A 20,076-nucleotide genomic window follows, 5' to 3' on the forward strand; every position below is an offset into this window, starting at 1 on the left:
GTGGGGGAGGCGGCAGCATTGGGGTGGGCAGGAACGGGTTGTGTACCTTCCCTTGACTGCTCCCGTTGGGCTGGATAGAAACAGGACATAAAAAACATGAAAACGCACCCTGAGTATCAACTTCCGGACACGTATGACCAGCAGGCACAACAGAAGCATCTCACACGTGCATGTCAGAAGAATGCGCTCAGCAATTTTTTGCTGCTCCCAGTCATAAAAAATTCTGCTGCTGTGCACAATTCACTGTTCATAATCTATGACCCAAACTGCATGCTGCCTCTCCCCCATCAGGGCCATGTCAGTCTGCCCAGAGCCGGGTCACTCTATCGAACGGGAAAGGGATTTATTAGCCGCACAACCCAATGAAAACTTTGGCGTGGAGAAGATGGACCTTCTGTTTCATGTTTATAATGTCATGCAACTTTTAGTTTAAATGGCTAGATGACTTTAAAATGTTGTTTTAAGATTGTTTCAAATATATAATGTATGCATATGTTTATAATATTAATATTTATACATAATGTAAATTACATAATAGTAAGCATATATATATACAGTACAGTCCAAAAGTTTGGAACCACTAAGATTTTTAATGTTTTTAAAAGAAGTTTCGTCTGCTCACCAAGGCTACATTTATTTAATTAAAAATACAGTAAAAAACAGTAATATTGTGAAATATTATTACAATTTAAAATAACTGTGTACTATTTAAATATATTTGACAAAGTAATTTATTCCTGTGATGCAAAGCTGAATTTTCAGCATCATTACTCCAGTCTTCAGTGTCACATGATCCTTCAGAAATCATTCTAATATGCTGATTTGCTGCTCAATAAACATTTATGATTATTTTCAATGTTGAAAACAGTTGTGTACTTTTTTTTTTTTCAGGATTCCTTGATGAATAGAAAGTTCAAAAGAACAGCATTTATCTGAAATACAAAGCTTCTGTAGCATTATACACACTGTTCAAAAGTTTGGGGTCAGTAAGAATTTTTATTTTTATTTTTTTGAAAAGAAATTAAAGAAATGAATACTTTTTTTCAGCAAGGATGCATTAAATCAATCAAAAGTGGCAGTAAAGACATTTATAATGTTACAAAAGATTAGATTTCAGATAAACACTGTTCTTTTGAACTTTCTATTCATCAAATAATCCTGAAAAAAAATATTGTACACAAATATTTTGTACAATTGTACACATTAAATGTTTCTTGAGCAGCAGATCAGCATATTAGAATGATTTCTGAAGGATCATGTGACACTGAAGACTAAGTAATGATGCTGAAAATTCAGCTTTGCCATCACAGGAATAAATTACTTTGTGAAATATATTCAAATAGAAAAAAGTTATTTTAATTTTTCACAATATTACTGTTTTTTACTGTATTTTTAATTAAAATAAATGTAGCCTTGGTGAGCAGACGAAACTTCTTTTAAAAACATTAAAAATCTTAGTGGTTCCAAACTTTTGGACTGTACTGTATATAGTTTTTTAAATATGCAATTGTGCACAAATGAAATGTATACATGAATCTGAATTCAGATTTAGTTCAGTTCTGCCTCGATCAATTCAGCATCTAGACAAATTACACAAACAGTAACTGTAAAAGCTCGAAACTACACAAATATGCAAATATGTTGCGAATGTGAAGTAATAAAAGTCAGTACTCAAGGGGACGCTACAGTTAGCAAATTCTTTGCATGTACACTAATTGTGTTATTAAGGTAGTTAGGGCAAAACGTCACCATTTTCACTCACTTTAGCTAATTTGTTCAAAATGATACTACCTGCCATGACAGTAATTGACCTAAATAGTAGACTTACCATAGAAGAAGACAGTTCATGCTAATTTCTGCTATAGTGCCCCTTGTGGCAACGTTGACAATGCGACACTTATTGGCATAGATAGCATAACAAACTTATTTTGGACCATGTGTAGCTAGGAGCACACATAGTTGTGTAGTAGAGTATGTTTAGGGTCTAAATGCTAATCTCATGTGTGTTTCCACATCTTCAAACTTTTGTTTTTTATGTACAATTCTTCTATCCATCCTGTCATAGTGCACTGAACAAAGGTGCAAAATACCAAAAAGTCACTACGAACAAGATAATGACAGTCCAGCCAACTAAGCGACTACAGGGATGCGAAACATGACATGGAATTAGAGGGAGTGTGTGTATGTACAAAAATGCTCCTTCTTACATTAAGGAAGCCCACCTGTCCAGCTTGCTGACCACTGTCAGGGCAGACAAGTTGGACAAACTCCTTGAGCGTCTCCTGGGGGTGGTAGCGTATGGCGTGGTGGGAGAAGTACGAGCCAGGCTGCTGGATGATTGGCGACGTCGGGAAATGAAGACTTGACGGCGTGGCGTGAGGACTCGCTGGAAAAAAGACAAACAGTGGAGGCTTGGTCAGAAAAGGATAGAGGGAGAGGAAGGATGGAGAAGAGGGTCTCCATGAAGAAAGGATGTGGACATTGTGGTGGTTTTGTGCTTGGTTGGATTGCTCATGCAGATGGGGACGTACACACAAAGGTGGAGTGTTTTTTTCATGAGGTGACGCAGAGGGACTTTAGTATGCATAGATGCCATAATTGATTTAATATAAATAAAAATTGGGCTGTGAAGGACAGAAAGTGTTGAATATCTATCTACAGTACTTACCCTCATGTCGTTCCAAACCAGTTTGACTTTCTTCCGTGGAAGACAAAAGAAGATATTTCAACTGATTTGTCCATATAATAAAAGTCAATGGGGTCCAAAACAACAACATTGAAACACTGTTGACTTTTATTGTAAGGATGAAAAACATCTTCTTTTGGGTTCTTTGGAAAGTAAGTCATACAGCGACATTAGGGTGAGTAAATAATGGGCCATTTTCACATTTTTGGAGTTTTCAGAAGCGGAAGTGGTCATTGTTGGTATAGTGGTGAATGGACACTACAACAAATCTACTTTTTGCATTCCCATTTGCACCAATAGCAAAAGAGAAAACAGCATTCCTATGACTTTAGAAAAGAAGAAAAAAATATTGATAGATTGATTACGTTGATTAACAGAGAGAAAGATGTCAAATTTGCCATCAGTCCCTCAGCTGTTGCATTAGTAACACTCATCCAGCAGCATTAACCAATTCGCTGTAATTTCATGCCAAGGTAAAAAAAAAAACACAAAGTAAAATAACATTACAAATAACATAACATTTAAAAAAAAATGAAAATATAAAAAACGTTGCAAGATTTACAATGTTAATAACCATTGAAACACATCATCACAGTCTGTGAAAAGCTTCCATAACCAAATTTTCTCTTTTTGGATTCCTCAAAGACAGTCTGACGTATTAGACCTGGCCGTACTTTTATCCCTCACAGTCTTGTTGTTGTCCACATCAAATTATATGTGGTATCTACTCTGACTCAAAAGGTTTGTGACAGCACACATTCGCACACAATGCATGCACCTGTTCATAACAATAAGAAAGCACCGCAATAACCAGCTGTTCAGTCAACAACACTTGAAAAACGTACATACAGAGAGCAAAAGAGCGCGGTACTTGATACCAAAAGGGCGCCAGATCCTCATTCTGCATTATTACGACCGATGCAACTAATAAAATGTCTCAGTGACGTATCGTTCCTCCGCTCTCTCGCACCTTTCTGGCAAGCCTTCGGAGCGCTCTGGGACTGACAGTCCTTTAATGGATCGAACCTTATCAAGTATTTAATTGTAACCGGCACAATCTAATTAGGCGGCTCTTAATAGAGGTAATATTCGGTTATTGGTTATTAGTATAATGCCTGGGATGTGCGGCAGCGCGGGGTCTTTAAGCCTGTGATGTATCGCAGCAGAGTTAATAAGACTCCGCACTCACCCTCTCCAATCTCTCGCTCTCTTTCAGGAGAGATGGTAAGCTGATACTACATAAACATTGTTAAAACCACAGCCCCCTGCTGCAGTAATTCACTTAGCTCTGGCCTTGATTTATGGCTCTGTCAATAGAGGGTGACTGGAAACTCTGGACGCTGGGGCTGCGATGTAGCCATTGTATTTACAGTAATAATGGAATGGACGACTCTCTCCTGCCCTTCTTTTGGTGTCGTTCTCCATCTTACCTTTCCAGATGCCATCTTTTCATGGCCTGGCTCTTTCTGTTGGGGGTAGGACGCAAACTTTTATGAAGGAGATGCGAAGACACGTTCGCTGTCTCTTTACCGTCCCTGGCGTATTGGATTAGCCCGAGGCGCTGCCGCAACGACCGACCCCCTCTGAGACACACCCTTTACAAGGCTGAGTCAGGATTTGAGTGGACAACACTCTTGTACTTAGCACAAATGCTAACAAACACACACATTCAGCCCCAGCATACACAAAACTGCTAGTCACGTCGCATAGCCAGTGGAAATCTCGTCAACGCAATTACCGACAAAAATTCTCAGAAGCTTTTTATTACTTTATCAACAATAGCAAAGACAAGATGAAAAAAGTGAAAAAAAAAAGTGCAATCATTTTGCTTAACAAACACACACACACACACACACACACACACACACACACACACACACACACACACACATATATAAATATAGCATATGGTTTCTATATATATATATATATATACATACACACACACTTTAGAATATTTGGTTTCTTCGTCATCAACTAAAATGTTATTTTGACTAGAATCAGAGTAAAACACTAAAATTAATGAAAATGAAATGACAAAATAATAATTTAAATTATATTATTCATAAAAAGACAATCAATAAAACAAAACTGTAGAAATTATCACATCGATTTTGTAACCAGAACAGGACTTGTAAACCAACCATCCCAGAGATGGCTTTAAACAGCCTTTTCCATGAAATTTGTGGGTACTATCTGCAATCCAAGAGCTGTCTTAATGAAACACTTGAGCAGCATATGGTTTCTGCTCCTTTATTCTAAGAAGTGGATCCAACTGGCATCGCCACATCTATCTGGAGGCAACATGTTGAGACTGGACCGCTTTCGTGACGCTTCTCCTCGCCAAACAAAACCATTTTTCAAATGTCGTCAATCATTCGCCCTCACGAGGACAAAGCTTACCTGTTCTGGCTTTAAATCATCACAGAGTCGGTCCTTTAGAGCCAAACGAACTGTAGATCAGTGTTACAGTTTTGGTAACCAGCTTACATCAGCTACAGCGAAACCTACCATGTAAATTATGCAAATTGCTACAGTCAATTAGTGAGGAGGAAAAAAAAAAACACTTTTTTTTCTTCTTCACTCGCTGACAGAATCTAAGTGTTGTGGAACGATAGCCAATTACTTAAATGGCTTGCTCCCATGTCATGTTCTTATTCATTTAATGGTGGTTATTTGGACGGAAAATTGCAAGTAAACAAAGTTTGACCATGTCTCGAGTTGTCAAAGCTGCTGGACGACATAATTCACTTTCAAGGCTGTCAACTCTTCCGTCTTCAGCGTCTCCCATTGCGTTTCAAAATGGAGACACCGTCTCCTGTGCCTTAATATTCATGGAGTGCATGGGGAAAACCCCACTGATGTGCAGAAAGAGGCTTGATGAAATAGAAAGGGGTGGTGATGAGACTAATACCAGAACACAAGCGTGAGAGAGAGAATAGCCATGTCTTAACTATAGACACCAGGAGATCATGGGAGCCCCAGGAGAAGAGTCTGATTCTTAAAAATGACTTTGTGCTTTATTAACCAGGGGGTTGTTCTTGCAAGCGTGGCGCCACGGCATCAAATGGTGTTAATAGTCAAAGAGAACCTGGGGCGTAACTTAAGTTAAAACTTAGCCTAAGGTTTTAGAGTTGCACCATTAAACTTAGTTGAAACATTACCCTATGTGCAAACTAAATATTTACAGAAGCCCCCGACCATGAATAATGGCTGAAAAAATGGCAGACTATCATGAGTGAGATCTTTAGACGTGTATTATGTTCACACAGCATTTTATGAGAGAGAATGTTATGAGAATAACTGAGTTGACTCGAACGCTCTTCAGCACGAAACTGTTACTTATGCATGTCAGGTTTCAATAAAAATAAATAAATATAAACTAGCATTCGTTTTATCATTTATTATTTTATTATAAATATGTTTTATTATATGCACATATATAGTATATACATATATTATATAGTATTTGTTTCATTATATATTATGTGTTTATTTATTTTATTCATTATTAATAATGCATTAATAATACATATTATTTTTAAATATATTTATTTATTAAATGATTAATATATATGTATTAATTTATTTAAATATTAACAAATATTTACATATTTAAATATACTTATTATTTTATTTCAGTGGAAATTAAATTTATTACAGTTGACAGTTATGTGAGGCAAAAAATTTAAAAAATGAAACCAAACCGAGATGAAATTGACAAAACAAATTTGGATAGTTTTTATTTATATCTAAACTTCTAGGTTGTAGTATTTGTATTATTATGTATTATTATTTATTTATACATAATACAATTTGTTTTATTCATTACTTGTTTTATTATTACTTTTATTATATATTTTTTAATTATTATGCATTTATTTTTATCAATAAATATTTTGCCTATTAAATTAAATTTATATTAATATTTACATATTTATACACTTATTTAAATATACTAATTATTTTATTTCAAAAGAAATGAAATGCATTATTACTGACAAATGTGAGGCAAGCAACAACAAAAGAAAAACAACTGCAACGTGTTAAAATTGACATGCACAGCATTTCAACATAAATTTGGAGGGTTCTCATTATATGCAACCAAATTAAGAACAACAATTAATAGTCACTAAACTCCGAGTTTGAACTTGATGAATTTAAATAAATCCTTACAAACGGGAGGTGCAACCTTTAGCCTGATCTTTGGTCTAAATTCAAAAGTTTGAAGGAAAAAGTACCTGTTTGCATTATTTCTACGACTGTGTGGTTTCACTGCTGACAAAAGAGGCATAGGCAGGCCGCAGAGGTAGTGGGTGGCCCTAAAAGTTAGTTTGAGGGGGGTCCAGTGGACACATACCTCCCAAAGCAAATATGGAAATGATAATGATGAGTTGAAAAGGAGGCAGACTCCAGCAGCTGGTTGAGCGCGGCTCCTCTGTTGCCATTGTGCTGCCACCCGCACGTAATAGAAAAGGCTCTGGATTAGTTCCACTTTGCAAATCGTGTTGGTTCACTGATCTTTTTTTTTTTTCCCCGTTTTCCTCAACCTTTTTTCCTCGCCGGCCCATTGCTGCCAACTTTTATTGAATGGTGGATTATCAAAATAATAACTAAGGTGATAATAAAAGGCTTTTTTTTATGCAATAGGCAACAGGTTCCCACTTCACCCAGTTTGAATAACACTGAAAAGGAGGGAAGAGCAAGTGTTGCGAAGTCGCATGCTCAATTGAAAGGGTGGACAGATTTAGGCGGTTTTAAATATTCTTTAATGGTTTTAGAAAAAGAAGTTTTCCGGCCGCCCCGCCTAACCACATAAACCGGGTTTGACTAACGTCTTGAAAGAGAGGGAGGCACTTTAAATCAATCATAGATTCATGGATTTAGCTTTTAAGAAGTACTCTTAAAGGGGCGACGAGCCTCGGCGCATATGCATATTAAATCGCGATCCATTTTGCGCCTCACGTCCACGTGGGCATAAAATATTCACATGACAGTGATACCACTTCCAAGCGTGATTTAATACTAATAGCCTCACAAATTAAGTTGTGGTTAATACTTCACCATATTCAAAGTAATTCATGCTGGAAACAGGCCCTTTGACCCAGTTCTGTGAGCCGTTTAGCTTTATATCCAGCAAATACAGAATATTAATGATAGAGAAAAAGCAAAAACAGGTAAATTTACACACAAACCCTGACTTTTGCATAGAGGTCATTGAATAACTACAAATTGAAAAACTGTAAACCAGCCAACAGGTCGTAAATTCAGGAATCTTGAGTTTATTTTCCTTTAACTCCCATCCACGCAAAGATGGCAATATGTAGCCGCTTGGGGTTGGATCAAAAACTGTCCTTATCTATGACAAAACCATTCACAGCCAGTGACAATACAGTCGTGATAACCTGATCCAGGACACCCTCTGATAAAGCCTCGTTCGCTGAGAAAATGAACCCGTGTGTAAGTCACACTCAGAGATCCGGTTAAGTGTTTACATTAAACGCATGTAAATCAAGCAGCTGGACGAGGTGATACACACTGTGGGTTGCACTCGTAAAGTGACCGCACTCACGTCCTTAGTGTATTTGTCAACAACTGTCTGATTTTAACAAGCTAGAAATATAACTCTTCCTCATATTTACCCACACAGCCTCAAGCCCAGTTCACACTGACAGCAAAATTACTGGCAAGAAAACAAGCCTCCAAAAAAAAAAAGAAAAAAAAAGAAACAAGAAAGAAAGAAAAAGAAACAAAACCAAACTAAATGTTTCCTAAACTTATATTTTTAGTGAATCAAAAACAGGACATCCAGTGTAGTCTGATGCATGAATAATTGACGATTTATCTTAAGTGAATAAAAACATTAACATCAAGTTATCATTAACTTCTATGATCGAATATTCTATAAAATAATTTAAGTAAATAAATGAAAAAATAGTTTTATAAAGATACAATAATCAGAACAACTAAAGACTTTGGGCCCTATTTTAATGATCTCTGTGTGTGTAATAAGCCGAGTGTACGCACGTTGTGCACCCGCATATAGGCGCATATTACTAACGCGCACTATAAAAAAAACAAATACTGCGCCATTGACTTTAGACCATGTTTCAGTTGGTCAATGCCGCAGTCTATTTCAGTTGCCTCAAAATAGCAACGCGCCAACAATGCACCTGAACACACCTAATTTTCAGACCAGCACACCCATGGGTGCACAAATGGGTGCAAATGCATTTGCTATTTAAAAAACGTGGTGCAGGACGTGATAATGATCGGGCTGAAACTAGCAAAAAACACTTGCATCGCATTGCGCTGCATCGATGAGAAGGCCCTTTGTAAACCAACTGAAGAAAAGTTTAAATTGCATTTCTTATTTTGATAGTTAATTACGCATATTGATAAAATAACAGTTTTACACAAGGAATGCAATTCAAAGTTTACTTCAGTTGTTTCACAGAACAGTTTTTGATTGCATTGATTATAAGATTCCATAAAAAAATATCAATTTAACTGCCAATTCTGGGTCTTGTTGTATAATTTACAGCATTAGCTGATAGACGTTGTAACTACAGTATACCCAAATGAATCGGAACTGAATCAGAGACAATCTGAATTGAATCAGAATAGAATCGAAACATAATCAAAATGGAACTGAATAAAAAAATCCGGGTCCATAATCCCATTGTGTTGCTGTACTCAAATTGGTTGCATCTCCAACTTTCATTGAAAATAAAAATGACCTCCAGATGCTTCGATACAACAAATCTCTGTCAGTGTGAACGGCCCTACAGACAGAGTTTGTTCAGACTCTGAGGTTCCTGCTCATCCAGTCTGATCTTACAAGGGGACGCTGTGCGGTGTGAAGGAAACGTGGATTTGAAGGATTGTGGGGGTCCTGCTGGCTGGGATTAGGGGTTTGGGGAAGAAGAGTGGTGCAGTTTGAGGAGGGTGGGGTGTTGGGACCTCACCTCTGGGTCCTGTAATGACAGGTCGATGATGGTGTGTGAATGCCGTTCGGGGGGAAGCGGTCTGCGAAGGCACAGGGCTGCTGAAACCAGACTTCTCTGACTTCTTTAATGTGGTAGGCGATGGCATCCCTGGCAAGAATGATTGATAAGTGCAGTTTAATAACGCAAGGTCATGGAGATACAGGCTGGCGCATAGGAGAGAGAGTGGATAGGAGGGGTGGGGTGGTTTGTTTGGGTGAGTGGATGGGGGTCAAGACAGCAGGGGAGACTGAGAGGCCCAGCGGGGTGTGGCACAGGATACACTACATGGGGCCGAATAGTGAATCTGTCCCAGTACAACGCAAGGTCACGTGACTATGTAGCGTCTTGATGTCTTGACTTTAAAATGTCGAACTGACATGCACACTAGGCATGACCTTGTGACCTTTCTCATGATAAAAATATGAGTATGGAGCCCCTAAAGGGACATGGTGATGGGGAAAAAATTGTAATATAGTTGTATTATAATGCGTTGTTTTACAAAACTTTTGTATTATTTTGCAAAAAGTTTGAACCAAGAAAACTTTGCTTACACTCATAAAACTTTTGTTTTCCCTAATTCACCCACAAAAATGTGCGTTCCTCGAGAAATTTTACATTTGCTCACAAACCTTTTGCATTCCCCAAGAAACTTTGCATTCACTCACAAAGTTTGCATTCCCTGAGAAACTTTACGTTTGCTCACAAAACATTTGCATTTCCCGAGAAACTTTACGTTTACTAACAAAACTTTTGCATCCTCCAAGAAACTTTGCGTTCACCCACAAAAATTTGCGTTCCTCGAGAAATTTTACGTGCTCACAAAACTTTTGCGTTCCTCAAGAAACTTTGTTCACTCACATAAAGTTTGCGTTCCCTGAGAAACTTTACGTTTGCTAACAAAACGTTTGCGTCCCCCACGAAACTCTGCCTTCACTCACAAAAAGTTTGCGTTCCCCGTGAAATTTTATGTTTACTCACAAATCTATCGCATTCCTCAAGAAACTTTGCCCCCCGTGAAACTTTACGTTTACTCACAAAACTTTTGCGTTCCCCAAGAAACTTTGCCTTCACTCAAAAAATGTTTGAATTCCCCGTGAAACTTTACGTTTGCTCACAAAATTTTGATTTCCTCAAGAAAGTTTGTTCACTCGCAAAAATATTGCGTTCCCCCTCGAAACTTTATTTGCTCACAAAAAGTTTGCGTTCCCTGAGAAACGTTATGTTTGCTCCCAAAACTGTTGCTTTCCCCCAAGAAACTTTGTGTTCACTTGCAAAACTATTGCGTTCTTCCCAGAAACTATAATATAAAAACTATATTTCAATGGTTTAGTAAGTGAATGCAAGGTTTTGCATTGAAATATAATTTTCCTCCTATTTTTTTTTAATCACCATGTGCCCTTAGAGGTTGCGTAGTTGACCATAACTTTGAACCCCTAATATTTCTTTAAAGGAATACTTTTTTTCCATCTCCCAATTAGTTCCGATGAGGTATTCCTGATATACAATGAGTGTGAGGTTAGTTGTTAATGGTAAAAATGGCACCTGGAAATGCAAAAACAAAATCAAAAGGCCGTATTTAAAGTATCTTATGCATCTTACCCATGGGCTAGCGGTATGAAATGACGTAGCGATGAGTGAAAGAGTATGTGGTGGAGAAAAAAAAAGAGAAAGCTGAACAGACACGGAGGGAAAATGAGTTAAGGATGCAAAGCACACAGCATTCACATTCACAGTCTGGCAGGCAGCCTTGCTTTGGCAGGGGTTAATGCGAGCAACAGTTCAGACGCACAGGCTAACATGAGCTAACTGAGAATGACTGAAGTCTGTTTGTACATGCACAGCCACGTTATTTCAACTCCTCCCTCCGGCACTGGCGCTCCCATACTGCCTTGCTTCACTCTACCTCTCACTTCGGGGTTAAAATAGACAGACGTGAGGGAAACCCATGGCCGTTTAGCCACTTGAGGTTAGGAATGCAAATTGATAAGAATGAACTGCAAATAGAAGGGGCAATTAGGAGGCACCGCAGGCCCATTTGTCACCCAGTCAAAGTGTTTAGTCCATTCCTCTGCACTGGGACAGGATATAAGCGCTGGTCTTATTTCTTCCCAAGAGCAGTCCACTCACACCCCCACCACCCCCAGAGGAACAAGTTCATCTGGATGCTAGCAAATGACTTTAACTAGTGCAATTCAATCACGTGTGGTTAAAGTTGTATTAATGGTTTTAGCTGGCAGCCCTCACTCTCCTCGCGCTGTCCACTGTACATCACAGCACTGGTGTACGGGATGCCCCCACAGCCCACGACCCATACAGAGACCTGTTATGAGTCAAAACTTTTTTTTTTAAAGTCATGGTTAAATTAGTCTATCTAGAGTGATTTACTGCGTAAACACACAGTATATTTGATGGCGTAAAGAGGCAGGCTAAAGGCATTTTAAAAAGTTTTAAGAATGGCATTCCATTCTAGAATTGTGAAATTGTTCCGATCAAATGTTTGAGTGGTCCAAACTTTAAATCTTCAGCTCTGATTTACTTGCAAGTGGCCACCATATTTACACTTTGTAAATGAAAAATAAAAAATAAAAAATAAAAAAAATTGAAAGATTAACAAAAAACAAGATATGTGACAGATGTTCAAAACATTATTATTAAAACTAATTATTAATATCAGTACTATATTGTTTTATTTAGCATGTTCTGTTATGCAGTTTTATTATTATTGTTTTTACTATTAAGAATAATAATAAAAAATGACAAATTGAAAATATTGCATCAGAGAATATCCCAAACATTCATATTAATGTTATTAATATTTATTAATAATATTGTTTTGAGTGCTTTCCCATAAAAAATAGTAATAATAAATAGTAAAAATTAAAATATTCTTAATTCGTAATATTCTTAATAAGGTAATAATAAAGAGTTAGTTCACCCAAAAATAATGTCATTTATTACTCACTCTCATGTTGTTCTCTTCCCCTAAGACCTTTGTTCATCTTCGGAACACAAATTAAGATATTTTTAAGATTTAAGATAAATTAAATCCGATGGCTCAGCGAGGCCTGCATAGACAGCAATGGTACTTCCTCTCTCAACATCCATAAAGGTACTAAAAACATATTTAAATCAGTTCATGTGACTACAGTGGTTCTACCTTAATATTATAAAGAGACAAGAATATTTTTGTGCGCCAAAAAACCCCCAAAATAACGAGTTTTTAATAATATCTAGTGATGGCCAATTTTAAAACACTGCTTTGTGAAGCTTCGTAGCATTACGAATCAAATCAGTGGTTCGGAGCGCCAAAGTCACATGATTTCAGCAGTTTGATGGTTTGCTATGCGATTCGAATCACTGATTCGACTCAAAAGATTCATAACGCTCTGAAGCAGTATTTTGAAATCGGACATCACTAGATATTGTTAAAGGTGCCCTAGAATTGAAAATTGAATTTACCTATTATAGAGTTGCGAGCTTGGGGGCGGGGAGTGCGAGCATTTAAAGGGGACACGCACAGAATCGGCGCATTTATAATTATGCCCCAAAATAGGCAGTTAAATAACTGAATAAAAAAAATCTATTGGGTATTTTAAGCTGAAACTTCACAGACACATTCAGGGGACACCTTAGACTTATATTACATCTTGTAAAAAAGCGTTCTATGGCACCTTTAAAAAGTCGTTATTTTGTTTTTTTGGAGCACAAAAAATATTCTCTTTGCTTTATAATATTAGAACCACTGAACTCACATGAACTGATTTAAATATGTTTTTAGTACCTGTATGGATCTTGAGAGAGGAAGTACCATTGCTGTCTATGCAGGCCTCACTGAGCCATTGGATTTAATCAAATATATCTTAATCTTAATTTGTGTTCCGAAGATGAACAAAGGTCTTATGGGTGTAGAACGACATGAGGGTGAGTAATTAATGACATTATTTTTATTTTTGGGTGAACTAACCCTTTAATGTTAATATCGATAAATAATTTTTTGAGTGCAATAAATAATAAATTATCGATAATAAACACACAACACAAGGTGTTTCACTATTACTGTGATATGTTTTAGTTTTCTGCCTTTTGACTTGTTTTTAGATATGGGGAGGTAAATTGTGCAGACTCAAGTGTTTTGGTGCATTTCTGTGTGCATGTGAGTGATCAGAAGTCATCCTTGGTTTCTCCAGCCCTCGCAGACTCCTTCCCCTTTCAGGCGCAAGAAAGAGAGAGAAAACAAGATGGAAAGAAAGAAAGCATCTCTTCCCAGCATCAATGATACGTTAGAGATTGGATTAAAACCCTTTGAATCTTAAATGGGTCACTTTAGGTCGTGGAAAGGTCATGTAAAAGGTCAATGAAACCAGGAAGAGATGATCGCTACTTGAATACGAATTTGGTAAAAGATTTTAAGGAAGCCATCAAGCACATTTAGCACAGCTTACCAGTATTTTCCCATCTTCATTCATCAAACACACACAAAATTCCCCATTCAGCTGTTCTCATTTTCTCCTCACACTCACACGTTCAGTGCAGAATGCTTCAGAAGATCAATTTCAATGAGTATGCTGACAGCGGTGGAAGACAGAGCCGAGTGGAAACATACAGTGTCATTGGGACGGACTCATCAAATGTATGTGAAGCCCAGTGTAACCAAAACACTACTCACCCAAGACCATGACACAGACGAAAGAGACGTTGATAGAATAAACAGACAGAAGGTGGTGGAAAAGGGAATGGAGTGAGGGATAATAGGATGAGAATCACACATATATATACATGCAGACGCTGTCACAGGCAGAGGATCAGAATAACATTCACTAATGTTATTTCTTAAGTACATCAAAACTTTGGATATCTTATTTACTGCCTAATCTATATTTTAGATTATCCAAAGTCACGTTGATTGCCAGTCAATCATTTTGAGTGTTCAAAGAGAAGTTGAAGCGAATTGTTCAAGTTTAGTACCAAATCCGACTTCATTAGCAGTTAGCTTGTCATGCGAGAATCCTACTTTGTTGTGATGGCATTATACTCAATTATACTATAGTTTTCTGTAGGGTGGGGTTTTGGAAAAAGGGGCATGTCTAATTCATGTGGTTTTGGGATGTTTAGCACTGAATTCAGCATCATCAGCAGAAGAACTCAGAAGTTCAAGAACAGCTAACATCGCTTTTAAACAGATTGTTGTTTTGATCGCTTCTATTATGATAATAGCCCTAGAAGCTGGTTTGTTGCTGGTGTAAGGTGGTCCACCAAATCTAACCAACATGGTCTACCAGGTCAAAACAAGGTCTATCAGCTACTGGACCCACTGATAACCACGTTTGGACCAGCTACACAGCATATAGGATGCGTTGTTCTTCGATTGAGCTCTGGCAAGGTTCTTAAGGGGACATTTCGGTGCCTGTAGTGTGGGGAAGTCCAAAGAGAAAACAGAATGAAAGCTCTGGGTTGGCGGACAGTTCTCTTTGATTGTGTGTGTGCAAGTGTCTGTGCTTGTGGTGGACTGGGCCTGATGTCTCAGAGTGAGTAATGAACACTTGAAAAGGTTCTGTCAGTTGGAATCAAAGCCCGGCCGTAGTCAGCACTTTCCCTTCCGAGGCGTTATTACACACTGGTACCGGTCCTGGCCCGATTCTCCCCTTTCCTCCCTTTCTCCCTTCCTCATGGCTGACAAATTGACAGAACCCAGACGGGCGAGGAGGCAATTCTGTATTGAGTGCGTCTCTCTGCTGCTCTCCATCGCTCTCGTCCTGTAGCGCTCGCCGTCCCCTCCGGCACATCAATCAGTGCTGGCCCGATTGCAGTCGGCAGTGAATCTGCCCAAACTAGTCTCAACACATGAGATAATAATATAATAATGTAATATAATTTTTAATAATGTAATATTAAGATTTTAATTACAAAAATGTAATATGTAATTTTTTTTTTACATTTTAAAATATTTTTAATGTAAATATGTAAAATCTAATAAATGTTTAATATATATTTAATTTAATGTGAAAAATATTTCAAATACAAAGATCAAAATCAGTGAAAATATCTAAATTAAATTTATATAGATATTAAATATCTATCTACATTAAAAAATATATACATACTAAATATTAAATTGTCATTCATTTTGATTATGTATATATATATATATATATATATATATATATATATATATATATATATATATATATATATATATATTTGTGTGTGTGTGATTTATGAGGACACAAATTTGTATAATGACATGGGTATTACACTGGTATTACGGAGTAAACATGAAATATGAGGACATTTTATGAGTCCTCATATTTAAAATAGCTTTAAAAACCTACTAAACAATGTTTTATTAAAAATGTCAAAATGTTTTCTGTGATGGGTAGGTTTAGGAGTAGGGTTAGTGTAGGGGTATAGAATCTACAGTTTGTACAGTATAAAAACCATTACGCCTATGAAATGTCCTCACTAAGATAGCAAAGCAATCCTGTGTGTGTGTGTGTGTACTCCTGGGCAAAAAAATGTTCCAAGCCCAAAATGGCTTAACACTAAGCTTTTAATGGTCTTAACCACAAATGATTGGTCAGGAAATTAGCTAAATTTAAGCAAATGCACTACTTAAAAAGCCATTGCTGTCTCAGGAAAACATCAAAGTAAGAAAGTTTTTGGCAGAATATGGGAAGTTGTGTGTGGAGTGATGAATCACAATGAAACACCAGTTGCATGGTGATGCTCCAGAGCGCTGTCTTCAAAAATCTGCGGAGAAATTTAATAATAAATGCATCTCTACCACAGTGAAGCATTGAGGAAGAGGTGTCATTGTGTGGAGCCTTTTAGCTACTGCTATTGGTGAACTACTTCACTGAGAAAAATCATTCAATGCTTTGAGTACAGGAGAATATTGCAGAATGGCTTGTTTCCCACAAATGAAAAAATGTTATCTAAAGAGGAATGATCAGATGTTCAAACTCAACCCAAATTGCAAAGACAACCAAGAAGTGGGTTGAGAAAAAGTCCATCAGGCTCATGTTTTGGCCCTATCAGAGTCCAGATTTGAACCCTATATTGAATATTTGGTCTCACATTAAACTCAAACGAACTGGTGGACATTTTTCAACTTCTCATGAACTGTTTAAAGCCATCAACATTGAGTGGAACAACACTGACTCTTCTTGCTGTAAAGCAGGGGTGGGGAACGTTGATCCTGGAGGGCCATTGTCCTGCAGAGTTTAGCTCCAATCCTTAAAAAAAAAAACACTTACCTGCCTGTAACTTTAGTAATCCTGAAGACCTTGATTAGCTTCTGGTGTGTTTAATTAGGGTTGGAGCTAAACTCTGCAGGACAATGGCCCTCCAGGATCAACGTTCCCCACCCCTGCTGTAAAGAGATGGAAGGCTATTCCGTGCTAAGTCACTTTATCTACAGTATTTGCAATTTCTTGCTAATTTCCTGACCAGTGATTTGTGCTTAAAATGGTTGAGACCATTAAAGGACCGATAAAAATGTTGATTTTTTTTTTTTTTTTTTGCCCAAGAGTTTTATTATTGAATTTTTTATTGGATGTTAAAATTGAATGTTAAAATCATTTGTACATTTTTATTTTTAGCTTTTGAGTAGGAGGCGAGGGCTATGACTGCAGTACTCTATCTGCGCTGACACTCGGCTACGTGGGGTGAGCAGAATGATGGGTAGACATCACCCCGTGGTCCCTACACCGGCCTATCACCTGACACCCGCTACCTGAGCAATGACAAGCATGCTGCTGCCGCGGACATACTTTCGAAAGGCTGGCTAATTTTAAACACATAGCGAAGGTCTCCGCTATCAAATAAAGATAGGAGAGGCCCACACACATATATAAACACAAACACACAACCAACACACTCAGGGTAAATTCATGGAAAGGAATACAAATCAAACAGATGGCAGGCATAACAAGAGCTCAAGATGTCACAGTCTTTTTGATGTTCAACACCACGGCTGAAAAATGGATGCAAGCGGCTGATTGGACGAGAAATGTGATCCTGTCATGGACGAGCGAGTGATCCGGAGGTCAAATCACACTCACTTTCTCTCTCACCCTCTTAGTTTACTCGCACATTCCCTCTCACATTCGAGCAAACACACACTGGAACAGATTCTCACTTGCTTGCTGCCGAAGCAACCGTGAAAAGCACTTAATAGTCAGACACAGCTCTAAATCGCACTCCTCCATATTCCCCATTTGTATCATCTTATTTCACATTTAAATATGTTAGGGATGTGTCAAAAATGTAGACTAGTCAACTAATGGTCCAATAACCAAGTAGCCGGATATATATTATATATGTATATATATCTAAAAATTTTTTTACAGGACTTCTGTACAACTAGTTTTGAAAATACATACTTTTGCACATCCCTAATATAATAATCACAACTTCTTTAGACATTGCGTCCTCAAAAACACAAAGACACGTCACTTTAATGCAATTAACTCAACATTTCCAGATGCACCATTTATGGATGTAGATGACATCATGCACACATACAAATCATAGGGATATCATGGGGCAGGGGGGTGCATGTCATTTCACGGGAAACATTCTTCAGATTTTTTCTGTTCCTTTTTTTGCGGTAAATGTGGCTGTGGGGGGAAAAGCTGGTGGGGGAAAGAAAATCATCTGAATTGAACAATACCAAAAAATAAGATACGAAACAACGACGACGACAAAACTAGACAGCACAATGGACGAGCTCCTTTTTTTGGGTGGGGAGGGAAGGTGAGGTGTGAAGGGTGACAACATTGATGTAGTTTTACCTTGTCTTGAGATGAACGAACTAGCTAGCGAGCCACGCAGTTTATATCCAGCTTTGAAAGACAAGGAAGGAGGAGAAAGAAACAAGGAGGGACAAAAGAACAAAAAAGGCAGGGTGAATAAGAGGTGTAGAAGCAAATGTGCAATACCTTAGCAGTTCAACCATTCATGTCAGATATGATGTGTCCAGAACCTGCCAGACAGCCACACACTCAGATTACACACACACACACACACACACATTGTCTTAGGGTTTCCTTCTCTGAATTTTCCTGACTTCCTTCACTGTCTGACTGTATTCTTCACAGGTAGTGGTCTGTAAACAAAATATGTCTACACAGCAAATAAACTCAAAGAATTCACAACGTTTTATTATAATAGTGTTCTCTTTATAATGTGATGTATATGGCTGTCCCAATCATAGTCATTAATGTTGCGCATTGCTGTTTGAACTGGGTGCGCTGAAGAGCTGAATGAACACCGGTAAACTTAAGAGCTTTGCTAGCGGGTTATTTAACTCAACCAATCGCATCCTTTATGAGATTAAATCCATTGTGTAATTTTCATAGCGTTTCATCTGTAATATTATATATGTAATAATATTTAATATAAAATTTCATACATATACACATTTAAAACATTATATATGTTATATACTTCTATGATATAATAATATAAAATATTTTTAAAATATTTCAATATATAAAATCAGTTAAAAAAGTGAAATATATGTGTATACTTAAAATAAAGATAATATTAATCTAAAAATATAATATAATAATATAATATTAAGTAGTATGAAATATAATTATATAAATGTAAGTTGTATTTTTTATATTAATATAATATTTTATATAATTTATTATATATTTTATTTTTTGATTAATAATTTATGAAATACAAAAATATTCTATGTTGAATAATTTACAATTAAATTTAATTGAATCTATAATATTTAAATATTATATTTCTGAATAAATTTATCAAGTTCAAGTATCAAATTCATTCATTGTAAATTTCCCAGATTTCCTCTAAAAATCTGTGCGGAAAGCGTGAAAAACTTCTGGGCAGTGTAATTAACAGTGTAATCAGTGTAATAAACAAATCACCTTTTGACTCAGTGAATCATACGTCATTACTTTCGTTGTGTTCCTTCCAGAACTGGTACTAAATGCCTGTTGGAACTATAAAGTACCAAAAGAATCAGTAAATGAATCATTAAAGAACTAGAATCTTTAAGTGCAATTGGAATCAGAATCATTCAGCTCCTTGAATGATTCTCTTAATCATGCCCACTTATACCCTGCTTTAGCTCTGTCCTGACCTGGCTATAATATGTGATGCATGTTTTCACTCTATCTCTGTCCACTATGCGGTGTCTGTTTCTAATATGGAGGGAGAGAGAGTCTTGACTGACGATGCTTTGGAGCAGGACAGATTTACAGTCCTCTGCTCTGTGGCAATGCGGCGGGGTTCATAGGACACTTGCACGCGTTCCAGGATGAATCAGCACTCAACATTCAAATCCACACACATACCCTTCATACATTGTTAGCATTATTAGTAGACACATGGATATGAAGTTAAATGAGTCTGTATCTATAAGCAATC

At 37.1% G+C, this 20,076-nt stretch overlaps 1 protein-coding gene across 8 annotated transcripts in view; it reads right to left on the reverse strand.

The window, feature by feature from the left end:
* Positions 1–20,076, reverse strand: part of nfia (nuclear factor I/A) — a 170,184-nt gene that overhangs the window by 16,784 nt on the left and 133,324 nt on the right. For 3 of the 8 annotated variants that reach the window (XM_048164715.1, XM_048164749.1, XM_048164741.1), the window contains 4 exons: positions 18,468–18,518; positions 9,655–9,783; positions 2,208–2,386; positions 1–70 (listed from right to left, as the gene is read on the reverse strand). The exon at positions 1–70 is cut by the window's left edge and continues 96 nt beyond it. In XM_048164715.1, coding sequence (XP_048020672.1) covers positions 1–70; positions 2,208–2,386; positions 9,655–9,783; positions 18,468–18,518 — 429 coding nt within the window. The remainder of the gene's footprint in view (positions 71–2,207; positions 2,387–9,654; positions 9,784–18,467; positions 18,519–20,076) is intronic. The other 5 variants (XM_048164755.1, XM_048164770.1, XM_048164723.1 and 2 more) reach the window with 4 other exon arrangements.

This window comes from Megalobrama amblycephala, linkage group LG2 (assembly GCF_018812025.1).
Source record: "Megalobrama amblycephala isolate DHTTF-2021 linkage group LG2, ASM1881202v1, whole genome shotgun sequence".
In the NCBI taxonomy this organism is placed as follows: Eukaryota; Metazoa; Chordata; class Actinopteri; order Cypriniformes; family Xenocyprididae; genus Megalobrama; species Megalobrama amblycephala.